Source organism: Phoca vitulina, unplaced genomic scaffold (genome assembly GCF_004348235.1).
Source record: "Phoca vitulina isolate PV1807 unplaced genomic scaffold, GSC_HSeal_1.0 scaffold18, whole genome shotgun sequence".
Taxonomy (NCBI): Eukaryota; Metazoa; Chordata; class Mammalia; order Carnivora; family Phocidae; genus Phoca; species Phoca vitulina.
The window spans coordinates 24,636,696-24,649,710 of NW_022589721.1; the positions used below are offsets into that span (position 1 = coordinate 24,636,696).

General features: G+C 40.3%; 1 protein-coding gene and 1 non-coding gene across 3 annotated transcripts in view; one reads left to right on the forward strand and one right to left on the reverse strand.

Moving 5' to 3' along the window:
- Window positions 1-13,015, reverse strand: part of ADCY8 (adenylate cyclase 8) — a 231,857-nt gene that overhangs the window by 62,122 nt on the left and 156,720 nt on the right. For both annotated transcript variants that reach the window (XM_032415938.1, XM_032415939.1), the window contains exon 9: window positions 10,765-10,865. In XM_032415938.1, the coding sequence (XP_032271829.1) occupies window positions 10,765-10,865 (101 nt within the window). The remainder of the gene's footprint in view (window positions 1-10,764; window positions 10,866-13,015) is intronic.
- On the forward strand, window positions 7,683-7,790 carry LOC116639631. Its single transcript, XR_004300881.1, has one exon. It is a non-coding gene; the product is annotated as a U6 spliceosomal RNA (small nuclear RNA).

Sequence of the window (13,015 nt, forward strand, 5' to 3'; positions counted from 1 at the left end):
GAAAGAAATGATAAGGGATTTGCAAACAGCTCTCTCCAAATCGTTTCTAGACATTAAGTTCTAATTGCTCCCCATAGTCTGTCTTTAAAACAGAGTCTGGGTTGGTATCACAACTGGGTGTTTGCTGGGGAGGTGGGGATCAATGGGGATGAGTGAACAGCCTCTAGCAGCTTGGAGTGCAGTAGGAAACAGAAAGTCGGATCATACCCAAAGATGATATTTATACCACCTTTCAGAATCTGCAAAGAGCCTATGAGTACAATAGTACATCTGAGCCTCATAGCAACCCTGAGAGGTAGGTATTCTTAGCCACTTCAACAGATGAAAATACTATGGCTCAGGAAAGGGAAGGGAACCAGAATTTATCAAAATGGATATGGTTCTTTTAATTCTCACAGCAACCTTGGGAAATGGGGATTGTTATTCCCATTTTACAGATGAGAAAATCGAGGCTCCGGAGAGGTCAAATATGTACATACAGCTAGTGAGATGCACAGAAAGTAGTAAGACCCAGGGCCTCTTTCTTTCTTTTTTCCTAGCCTCCCTCTTTTCTTGTGTATTTTCTCTTTCGCCTTCTTTCCTTCCCACTTCCCCACCTTCCTCGCTGTCTGTCCTCCACCCCCCCATCACCATGCTTGCAGACTGAGCTACACTGTTCTATAATCACAAAAGATATTATCTGTTCTTTCTTCAGTTTACCCCTCTGGGAGAGGAACATCTGCGTGCATGAGGAAATCAGAGCAAAGAGTCAAGCGAGCACCCTGCAGGCCAGGGTCCATTACACTTTGCTTTGGGGGCTGAGAGTCCGCTGTGGTCATATGAGGAGAGCCTGCCTCCCCTGCTAAAAATTCCATGACGGAAGAAATGTCAGTGAAAGGCACCTGCCATCTGTTTAGTCACAAAAAATCAATCAGACACAAAATGAGTTGGAGAGGAAACAAGCACACATTGATGAAACCTTGTGCTGTGTCTGGGGCAAAGGGGCCCCTCAGTCCCCACAACATGTGGCCTGTCTGGTCAGAGACCGGCTTGGGATGTTTTCTTCATTGTCAGTTTTTTCTCTTCAGCTGTGCAGGTGAGCTCAGGCTGTTGGCTGGTGTTTCAGCTTGCACCCCGAGTCAGAGACTACTGCCCAAGGAACCAGGTCTCTTCCCCTGGAGCCAGGAATCGGGCATCAGGGCTGGCTCACCTCCCTGGTCAAGGCCGTTGGGAAGGGAGCCTGCCCGGGCCACGAGAAGTGCCATACTCCCTTCCTCTTTGGCACAGTGACCCTTTCTGTCCCAGTGCTAATCCAGACCCTCAGGTCCGCCCTGGGCTCCTCTCGGTCTCCCATTCCCCACAACCCAGTCCATCTCTGCCTTAACTATCTGGCAAATTTTTCCTCTCTGGTCCCCCCCACCTCCATGGCCACCACCACTACCTTGTCCCTACCATTTCTCACCCCAGAGTTTTGCACCTGCCTTCTACTGGTCTCCCCAACCAGAGGCCCTTCCACCTTTCCATTTTCCATGTTAGTGTGATCCTTCTAGACACAAATTTGACCTCATCACTGCTTCAGTGAAAAGCTTCGATAATATCTTCTCTGCCAACCTGTCACAATTCCTCAGCAAGGCTTACAAACCCCTCACCTCCAGACACTCACTTTCCAGTCTCCCCGCCCCCTCCATCTCAGTCCTCTCCCGGACCTGGCAAGTCCTTCAGGAGGGGGTTGAGATGTCATTGTCACCTCCTCTGGGACGACTGCCTTGATCTGTTTTCCTCACCTCACTCCTACACATCCTCTTCCACCTTATACTTGCCCTATCGTAAGAGTCTTTGTACTGTATTCTAGCTGTTCAGCTAATTGCCTTTCCCCCCGTTAGACCATGAGCTTTATGATGGTAGGGACCAGGAGACTGTGTACCTGCAGTGTCCAGCATGGTGTCCAGCACAAACAGGCAAATAAAGGATGTTTGCTGGGAATCCAGGAGTCAGGAGGGAGCATCCACCAGATAGGGCCCTTCTTGGCCCCCAACCCTCCACTGGCAGGAGTCAAGAGGGGAGTCCGGGAAGTTTGGGTGAATCTGACAAGACCCTGCCATCACTCACAGCTCACCACCCTGAGACCATCCCTGAGACTCGAGGCTGCACATAGTTCTTGGGGAGGCGGGATGCCCATCCTCTTATGGCACTCCCTGGTACCTTTCCTGATTCATTCATTCACTGCAATAGCAAATACAGGTCTGCATACATAATATATATGTTATCTATATGCAGGGCATAAACATATCTACATATGTACCTCTATGTAGCATATAAGTAGCTACATAGATGGCATTTACATCTAGACATATGCATATATTTTGATTATTTCTTTGACTCCTACCACTAGATTATAAGATCCAGGAGAGCACTCTTTTTGTCTTTTTTGTTCACTGATAGATTCCCAGCATCTAACGCACATCTGGCTCATAATAGGCATTCAATTTAGCAGAGGTGCAGTCTTTCGTTCTCTCCCTCTCTCTCTCACTAAAGACTTTAAATTGTAAAATGAAGCATAAACACAGAAAACCACACCAGAGTATAGCTTAATTAGCTATTATAATGCCTTTGTAATGACCACTGAGTTCACAAAACAGAACTTTGTTGGGCACTCTGAAAGCCCATCCCAGGCTCCGTTATAACCCTCTCTCCTACCCTCAATCAATCACTTTCCTTTCCTTTATAGTTTTATCATCTATATTTAGACAGTACAGTTTAGTTGTGCTCATTTTTAAATTAAATTGTTTTATCAAGTCTTCCAAAAAATCTGCAGGTTCTCTCTTTATCCCTTTATTTTCTTCACAATGTCTTTATTGAAGAATATGTGCCCTTGACCTGTAGCAATTCCCACTGCCTGGATTTTACTTTTGCAGACTCATTCAACGTCCTTTATCCTCCATGATTCCCGCAAATTGGAAGCTGGATTCAAAGGCCTGATCAGACTTAGGTTTAATCCTTTTGGTAAGACTATAAACATGTTATTTTCTTCTCCCATCAGGAGACAAGGCTGTCTCTCCTTTTGTGTTAATAACGTCCTCTGATGCTCAATTCTTAGATCCATTAATTCATTGGGATGTTGGAAAATGGCAGTATTTTAATTCTAAAATTTCTTTAAAAACTATTAGCATGAATAATTTTATGATGTTTCACTCACCTACTATTTGGTGAGTTCGTGGTACACTTCATGCCTGAAAGACAGAAAACATCTTTCTTTCTTTCTCTCTCTTTCTCTCTTTCTTTTCCTTTCTTTCTTTCCTTCCTTCCTTTCTTTCTTTTTCTTTTGTTCTTTCCAAGATAACCAATCAGTTCTCTATCATCCATCCAGCTTCTAAAAATGTCATTATAAACTCATAAAGTTAAAAATATTTGCTGGGTTTTCATTGAATGTTTTAACAATTATCCATACTGAAGCTCAAGTTTTTCCATCTTGGAACAATGAGAACTTCTTCAGTGTGGCTTCCGAGTCCTTTAGACATGGTGAATAAACTTGATGGCTTCCTTATTTTCTAATAGGACAAGATGTTCCAGGCTTGTCTTGTATATTTCCAGCCCTGGAATCATACATATCTCCAAAAATTTTTTTAAAATAAAAACTGGAATACTATTTCAACAGCACAGTCTGGCCCCTTGTTAGGCTCATAGATACTGGGTTGGACATTCTTGATAGGATTTTCCACATTCATATCTCCAATCCAGGATACCACCTTCAACTTTAGTTGTTATATCTCCTTAGGCTCTACTCACTGTGACAGTTTCTTAGACTTCTCTTGCTTTAAAAACCTTGACAGTTGTGAGGAGTACTGACCAGGTATATTGTGGAATGTTTTTCAATTGGAATTTGTCCTGTTTTTCTCCTATGATTAGGTTATGGGTTTTTGAGAGGAAGACCACAGTGGTTATGTGCCATTCTCATTCAACAGGACTTATCACTGTTGATATTAATCTTCATCAGCTGACTGAGAGCATTTGTCATGTTTCTCCAGGCTTTCTCTCCATCCATACTGTACTCTTCAGAAGGAAGTTATGTTCAGCATAGCCACATGCCCCCCCCACGGGAGCAGGGACTTAAATTCTACCATTGAGGACAGAGTATCTACATAAATTATTTGAGATTTTTCTGAATGGGAGATTTATCTATTCTTAGTTAATTTATTCATTCAATCATTTATTTCTATCAGTACCAACCCACAGATATTTATTTTATATTTTAGGTTTTAGCCCAATTCTATTTTATTTATTTTCTTATTCAAGTTTTTCCATCTTTGGCTCCTGAGAGCTCTTTCAGTTGACTCCTGTGTCCCTTGACATTCTCCCATCATTGTGTGTGTGTGTGTGTGGTTTGTGTATTTTAACACTTCCTTATTTTCTGGCCCTCATCATTGTTAATAGGTATGTGGCGGTATAGTGTCATTATTTTAATTTGCATTTCTCTAATGGAAAATGATATTGAGCATCTTCTCATGTTTTTTTTTTCAAGATTTTATTTATTTGACAGAAAGAGACACAGCGAGAGAGGGAACACAAGCAGGGGTAGTGGGAGAGAGAGAGCAGGCTTCCCGCTGAGCAGGGAGCCCGATGCGGGGCTTGATCCCAGGACTCTGGGATCATGACCTGAGCTGAAGGCAGACGCTTAACGACTGAGCCACCCAGGCGCCCCTCATACGCTCTTTTGATATTTGTGTATCTTCTTTGGTGAAGTGTCTGTTCAGATCTTTTGCCTATTTTAAAAATTGGGTTGTTTGTTTTGTTATTGTTGAGTTTTGAGAGTTCTCTGTGTATCTTGGATGCAAGTCCTTTATCAGATATGTGAGTTACAAATGTTGTCTTCTAATTTGTGGCTTGAGTTTTCATTCTCTGAACAATGTTTTTCACACAGCAGAAAATTTAATTTTAATAAAGTCCAACTTGTCAATTTTTTCTTTCATGGATCATGATTTTGGCATTAGATCTAAAAACTCACAACCAAATGCAAGATCACAAATTTCTCCTATGTTCTTTTCTAGAAATTTTATAATTTTGCACTTAGGTATATGAACTATTTCCAGTTATTTTTGTGAAAGGTGTAAGGTTTGTGTATAGGTTCTTTTTTGTTTTCATATGGACATCCAATTTTTCTAGTACCATTTGTTGAAAAAATATCCTTTCTCCATTGAATTGACTTTGCACCTTGTCACAGACCAGTTGATTATTATATATATATATTAGTGTGAGTCTATTTCTGGGCTCACTCTTCTTTTGAACTATGTGTCTATTCTTTCTTCAATATCACACTCTCTTGATTACTATAGCTTTATATTGTCTTAAAATCAAGTAGTGTGAATACTCTAGTTTTGGTGGATTTTTTTTTTTTTTTTGGTATTTTATTGGTTATGCTACAGCCTTTGTGTTCTCATATAAACTTCAGCATCAGTTTGTTGAAATCTACAAACTAGCTTGCTGGGATTTTGAGTGATATTGAATTGAATCTATAGATCAAGTTGGGAAGAACTGACATCTTAGTAATATCAGGTCCTTCAATCCATGAACATAGAATTTATTTACATATTTTTTTGACTTATTTCATTGGTGTTTTTTAGTTTTGTGTATACAGATCTTATACATATGTTGTTAGATCTACACCTAAGTATTTAATTTTTGGTGATTTAAAAAGTTTTTTTAACTTTAAATGCTAATTTTTAATTGGTGTTATATGGGAAAGCAATTGACTTTTATATATTGACTTTGTATGCTGTGAGCTTGCTACACTTGCTCATTAGTTTTAGGAGGGTTTTTTTGGTGGCTTTTTTTTTTTTTTTTGGATTTTCTACATAGACAGTCATGTCATTTGCAGATACACCTAGTTTTATTTCTTCCTTTCCCATATGTATACCTTTTATTCCTTTTTGATGTCCTATTTTACTAGCAAGAATGTGTAATATGATGTTAAGTAATTATAGTGAGATAGTACATTCTTGTCTTGTTTCTGATATTAAGGGGAAAGGTTCCTGTCTATCACCACTAAGGATGATGCTAGCTATAGGTTCTTTGTAGACTGTGTTTATCAAGTTAAGGAAGTTCCCTTCTATTCCTAGTTTTCTGAGAGTTTTTACTTTAAATAGGCATTGGATTTTGTCAAATGCTTTTTTCTGTGTCAATTGATGTGATCGTATGATTTTTCTTCTTTAGCTTGTTGATAGGGTGGATTACACTGATTTTCAAATGCTGAATAAGTCTTGCCTATCTGGAATATAGGCTATTTGGTTATGGTGTATAATTATTTTCATACATTGTTGGATTTGATTTGCTAACATTTTGTTGAGAATTTTTGTGTCTCTGTTGATGAAAGATATTGGTCTGTAGTTCTCCTTTATTTCAAAGTCTTTACTGGATTTTGGTATTAGGATAATGCTGACCTCATAAAATGAGTTAGGAACTGTTCCTTCCACCTCTGATTTTTGGAAGAGATTGTGTAGAACTGGTATTTTTTCTTTAAATCTTTGGTAGAATTCACCAGTGAAACCATTTAGGTCTGGTGTTTTATTTTTTTAGTCAGTTTTAAAATCACTGACTCCGTTTCTTTAATCGATATAGGGCTATTCAGGTTAGCCTTTTCTTCTTGTGTGGATCTGGGTAGTTTGTGTCTCATTCAACAAATTGGTCTATGTCATCTCAGTCATCAAATTTATGGGCATATATTCTTTTATTATCATTTTAATGCCCCTGGGATCAGTAGTGAATACCTTTCTTTCACTTATGATACTGGTAATTTGTGTGCGTGACACTTTCTTTGCCTCTCTCTTCTGTTTACTTGGCCAGGGGGTTATTGATTTTATTGATATTTTCAAAGAACCAGATTTCAGTTTTGTTGATTTTTCTATTATTTTCCTGTTTCCAAATTCACTGATTTCTGACCTAATTTATATGATTTCTTATTTTCTACTTGTTTTAGGTTTAAATTCCTTTTCTTTCTCTGGTTTCCCAAGGTAGAACTTAGATTATTGATTTTAGATCTTTCTCTTGTCATATATGCATTGATTACTGTAAATTTCCCTCTAAGCACTGCTTTCATTGCATCTTACGAATTTTGACAAATTGTATTTTCATTTTCACTTAGGTGAAAATATTTTGAAATTTCTCTTGAGATTTCTTTTTTGTCCCATGTGTTATTTAATCTTCATGTATTCTGACACTCTCTTCATAGGTAGATACAAGACATAACATACATATTGTTAGTATTCTTTGAGAAGTGATTTTTTTTATCATGATATAATGTCCTCTTCACTGCTGATAATTTTCCTTGTTCTGAGTCTACTCTGACTAAAATTAGTATAGTTACTACAGCTTTGATTAGTGTTAGCATAGTATATCTTTCTCCATCCCTTTACTTTTAACATATTTGATTTTCTATGTTTAAAGTGGGTTCTTAAATACTTTGACCTGTTTTTTTTTTTTTTTTCACTTATTTTTTCCTTTGTATTTAGTTTGAGAGTTCGTTGACCTATATTCAAGCTCCCTGATTCTTTCCTTGGCCTTGTTGGGTCTACTGATGAGCCCATTCATTATTTCTGTTGCAGTGTTTTTATTTCTAGCACTTCCGTTTGATTCTTTCTTAGAGTTTTCTACTTATATTGCCCATCTGTTCTTGCATGGTGTCTCATTTTTCCATTAGAACTTAATATATTGTACTTGCTTCAGCAGCACATATACTAAAACTGGAACAATACAGAGAAGATTAGCATGGCCTCTGTGCAAGCATGACGTGCAAATTTTGAAGAACACTTAATACCTTAAAAATAGTTATTTTAAATTCTCTTTCTGATAATTTAGCATCTTTGTCATCCCTGAGTCTGATTCTAATGATTGCTTTGTCTCTTCTTTCCTTTTGGCATACCTTGTAATTTTTTTGTTGAAAATTGGTCACATTGTATCAGGTTTGAGAAACTGAGGCGAATTGATCTTTACTGTGAGGATTTAAGTAAATCTCCCTTGGAGATTTCAGTTTTGTTGATTTTTCTATTGGAGTTGGGCTACATTTAGTGTTTTCAGTAGCTATATATGTACTAGTGGCTTCATATTCCTCTTGTGTCCTTGTTTTTGTCTCCCCTCTTGAACTGGGCTCCCCTGAGAACTCCTCCTCAGAAAGAGTCTGTGTCTTGCAGTTCTTTCAGCTATAGTCCACCATTAATTTTCTGGATTCTTGTCAGTGTGGTGGGAAAGTGTGGGGGAGGGCGCTCTGCCTTTTACTCTTCTTTTTTATTAAAAAAATTCTTCCTTTTTACCTTCTGTTCCTTTTAAGGCACTATTTGCGTCTTTATGTGCTCTGTGTTCCCTCTTCTTAGGTTCTCATTTCCGAAATGTATCTTTCTTTTCATTTTTATTTCCTTCCTGAGCTATCTTATTGAATTTCTAAGTTTTTCTACTTCTGGTTTAGGTTGTTAATTCGTGTCTTGAACCACATGAAATGCTTCAATTCTTTTGAGGTAGTAGGTTGTAGATTTGATATATGTTGTGGGGCTGTATTTTTGGGATATTTTCATCGACTGTAAGGATATCGATCTACTTTTTTCCCTCTTTTTTCTGGTAATAGCTTGGTATGGGATTGCCACCAATATGATTTGTTGCTCATTTTTGTGTCCAATTAACTTTGCTGAACTTCCAGAAATAAGTGTGGTTTAGGAGAGTTTATTTTTTAACTCTACAGAGCTCTCTCTTTAGTTGCTTTCATGTGGTGTTCAAAAGCGTGACGGCTACATTCTCTTTCCACTTTTACAATGACCCTGGCTTTTCTTCTTCTCTATAGTCTTTATTGTGAGTTCTCTTGATTCCCCTCACACAGATCCTTCTAAGGCGCTCTCCTGGGGGGGAGACGGGTGGTTGGTCTGGCGGGTTCCCACTGTGTGACAGTTCCGGCTCTTCAGAACTTACTGTGGGCCTTTGCACTCACTGGATGCCGGACTGGGCAAACCCCTCCTGCTTCCAGCTGCTTTCTCAGTTTGCCCTGTGGTATTTCCCAGTGAATATCTATTGGCTGCACTGGGGCTCTTTTGTTCCCAGACGTGACAGATGCCTACTTGCTTGTTTCTGATTCCTCCTACATGGATGCTGATGTCATACCAATCCTGGGGCTATTGGGAGACTATCACCACCCACTTCCATTTGGGAACTTATGGGGCTATCATCTCACCTGTTTTTGTTGTAAATACAGTCCACGAAGTGTTTGGTTTTGCTATCTAGCTGTTCCGAAATACACCACCTTCTGCCACCATCTCCCTGGAGTCCCCTTTCTCTTTCTCCTAGTATCCCTGCTAATCCAGAGAAGGTCAAGCATGGCCATTCTCGGAATGTTACTTAGCTTGAACACTTTTTATCATTGTAGACACTGAACCTGCACTAGCTTACTCCCTCTTCGGCTATTGTGCCCACCACATCCTCACACAAACCCTTTACTCTAGACTCTCCCATGTGTCCACTACGCTACAAACACAAGGTTTTGCACACCCCTGTGCTTTTGCCAGTGCTGTTTTTTTAAACTGGGAATGCCCTTCCACTTATTCTTTCTATCTCATCCTGCTCAGCTCAAAATACTATCTTTTCTGCAAACTCTTCCTTCAGCCATCTGGTCAGAATGAATTACTGATTTTGGTACAGAGTAGGTAGGTAGTCAAAAGCACAGACTCTGTCTCTGGGTTCAATTCCCAGCTCAGCCATTACAAAACGGGAATCAGAGTGCTCTCTCACTTACTGGTTGCCTTTGAGGCTTTGCTGAGACAATGCATGCCAAGGATTTAGTGCTTTCTATGTAGTAAGTGCTCATTAACTGGAAGTCATCACTGATGTCTCTCTCTCCCAATAAATTACATCTTAGAGGATGGAGACCTCCTCTTACAACATTATACCATCCTCAAGGTCTGGCATATTGCTACCCTGTATGAGACATTTCACAGATATGTGTCGATCCCATTAAAGGGGAAAATTCACAGTAAGTTTAAGGAGAAGGGACTTTACCTGAGAAAGGATGTGGGGGCTTCCTTAAAGTACAGGAAGAGCACAAAGCATGGCCCCTCAACTAACCCAGAACTAAGTTCAAATGCTGGCTCTGGCACCGATGACCTGTACAATATACATCCGTGTCTGATAGAATGTCAAGAGTCCAGACTCTGGAGGGAGACTTTCTGGGTTTGAATGCAGGCTGTAACTTTTTCAGTGGTGAAACCTGGTACAAATTATTCCATGACTCTGAGCCTCAGTACTCTCCTCTTTAAAATGGGGACAATAGTAGTACCTACCTCATAGGGTTGCCATGAGGATTTCATGGGTTGTTGCATGGAAAGTATTTGGAACAGTGACTGGCCACATATAGGTGTTTGTGGTATAATAAAAGGGCCAGTTTTGCTGGCCCAGGAAGCTTTGGTGCTGTATCTATGAACAACAAAGAGGTGATTAACAGAGGCACAAGACGGTGGTGGTAGAGGCTCTAATACTTACTTGCTGCATTCACGGGTGCAGTGTCAAATAAGACTGGGGCTTATTTTGATTTTGGTTGTTTTTATTAAGATCGTGAAAAAGACTCATTGCAGAGCAATGAGATGACGCAGAGTAAGACAACCAGGATAGACACTGATATCGTCAAACATTTTGGTGTGGATCCTGGATCCCGTTATTTTAAATTCCGATCCCTTGGAAAGGTCAGCTGGCTGGCTCCAGGGGAGGGACCATCAACTCACAAAGACATTTCACCTGAAAACTTAGTCCTTTCGTATTTACCTTGAAGAAGGAAGCAAACTTTGTATCGCCGTGATAAATAGAAGAACGATAAATGCACAGACCAAGTTTGACTTGAATACTTCATCCCTCATTTGAGAATACTGTAATTAAAAAAAAAAAGGAGAATAAATTACTTCACAGCAAAACTGGACTTCCGGAAGAGTTAAGTTTTTCCGGTGTTTGGAGTTAAGGGCAAACAGCAAGAAAAAAAAATATCAAAACATTTTTTTTAAAGGAGGGATCCATATCTTAATTAACTCTTCACAGAGCATTATCTCCATCCCTCCCTCCAGCCTTCCAGTGAGAGCCCAGGAGTGAATCCAATTCTGTTCCCAGCAAAAAGGAATGGGCGGGGATTCCGCGCAAGATTCTCCAGCTCTCCTCCCTCTGAACTAGCACCACTTGAACAAAACAGAAGAGCACTCAGCCATATATGTCACGAATCAAATTCATATGGACTTTCTTCATGAGTAAACTTAAGTCATTAAAGCGTCTTTCTCTATTTCTTGTTAGGTGAGGGACACAGGGAAAGGTTTCGTCCGAGTCTTCCTGCCTCCTTTTTCACGAAAACTATTAAAAAATAAGATCACAGAATCTTAGAAGAGAGAGCAGCCTAAGAGAACTCCAGCGAGTGCAAAGCCCTTTAATTTCACACAGAGAAACCCAACTGATCGCCCAGTGTATTCCATGCCCTTCTCTTGTCTGCTCCAGGCATCCCTGCATAATGGTGCTAACTTAATTTTGATTATCCAGAAGGCTCAGTGATTTCACTGTCCAGCCTTAAAAGCTTCTGGAAGGTCAACAAGGAATATGCACTTGCCTTAGTCCTGTCTAGTTTCCTGAAACCATCTTGGAGTCACTAAATGAAGAAGAATCCAATTCCTTCAGAATGAAGAAAATATTTCTAAAACTGAAGAAGACCTTAAAATTAGCCTCAGTCAAGCCCCTCGTTTTCCCTCAATGCCAGGGAGGTCAAGCAACTTGCCATAGATCACACAGCATACGGATCATTTTTAGGGCAGGGGAACAGAAAGCTAAGCCTGGCTTTGGGACCTTGTAATCCCTGGCTTGAAATTCAGAGTTACTTTATAAAGGAAACAAGTAAATGGAACTCTGGCAACACCGTAGGCTCATCCCCAGTACCGAGAGAAGGTTTTGGTTAGGTCAATGAAATATAAAAATCAGTCCAACTTGTTGGTGTGGTAGTCATGATCAACAGTTACATAATTTTTATTTTCTTGCCTACTTCTTGGTGTGGTCTGGGTTTTAGACTGAACAGACTGTCAGTGTCCTGGCTAAGATGTGGGGAATGGCAATGTCCTGCGGCCAGCGAGCTCCACGGGGGAAGCACAAAGTTGCTCAGAGAGTGCACCTTCATTGCTTCTTCGGGGCAATGCTTTTTCTATTCCCCAGTACTGAGTCCTCTGTCTGCTTGCCAATAACCTGCTTGGTATCTGGAGGGGAAACTGGAATACTCCCCCGAAGCATCACGATAAGCCACCCTCCCTCCCTATAAAACTACAGAAAATCTGTATTACCAAGAGCGCTACCTAAGGACGGGGCACAGTCAGAGAGAGGCATGTGCATACCAGCTTGGAAATCAGCAAGTTAGCCACACAGCAGTTCAGTCAAGGAAAGATACATGTCTGAATTTCTTCTAACAACGAATCGTACAAGCTCCAATTATTCTTTGTCGGCTGACTGATGAATTTCAAACCAGCTTGGTTAGAGACTTGGTCATGAGATTTTTAAAACAACAACAATAATTTTTAGTGTGTCTAATCCCTGTCTTCCTCATTTTCTGCATCTTCATCATCCCCACCATCATCACAACACCTTGGAGTTGTAATGGATCGTGGCCATCAGGAATCCTTTCCATGACATTCCTGAGGTCTACTCAAATGCCTGCTCATTATCATCAGATGACCCTCTCTGCTTTGTTGGGGCAAGTGGGTTTCTTCCCGCTGGGTTGGGGCAGACCATTCTAGGAGGTTCTAAACACCCTCGCCTTGGGACACTCCCAGTGCCTGAGAACTCATTCCTTTGCAAAGGTTCCTTTCCATGTAGGGTTCATTTTTACTGTGAAGAGGTCTTTCCTGTAGACCCCAAGCCTGAGTCTCCGCCTCCTTTCCTTTCCTGAATGCTTCTCAGTGATGACCTTAAAAATGTCACCTCGTCATCACTGGTCCAGCTTAAAGTTGCACATGGCTTTAGGTTTTTCACTTGCCTCGGCTGGCAGGCTGGAAAGACT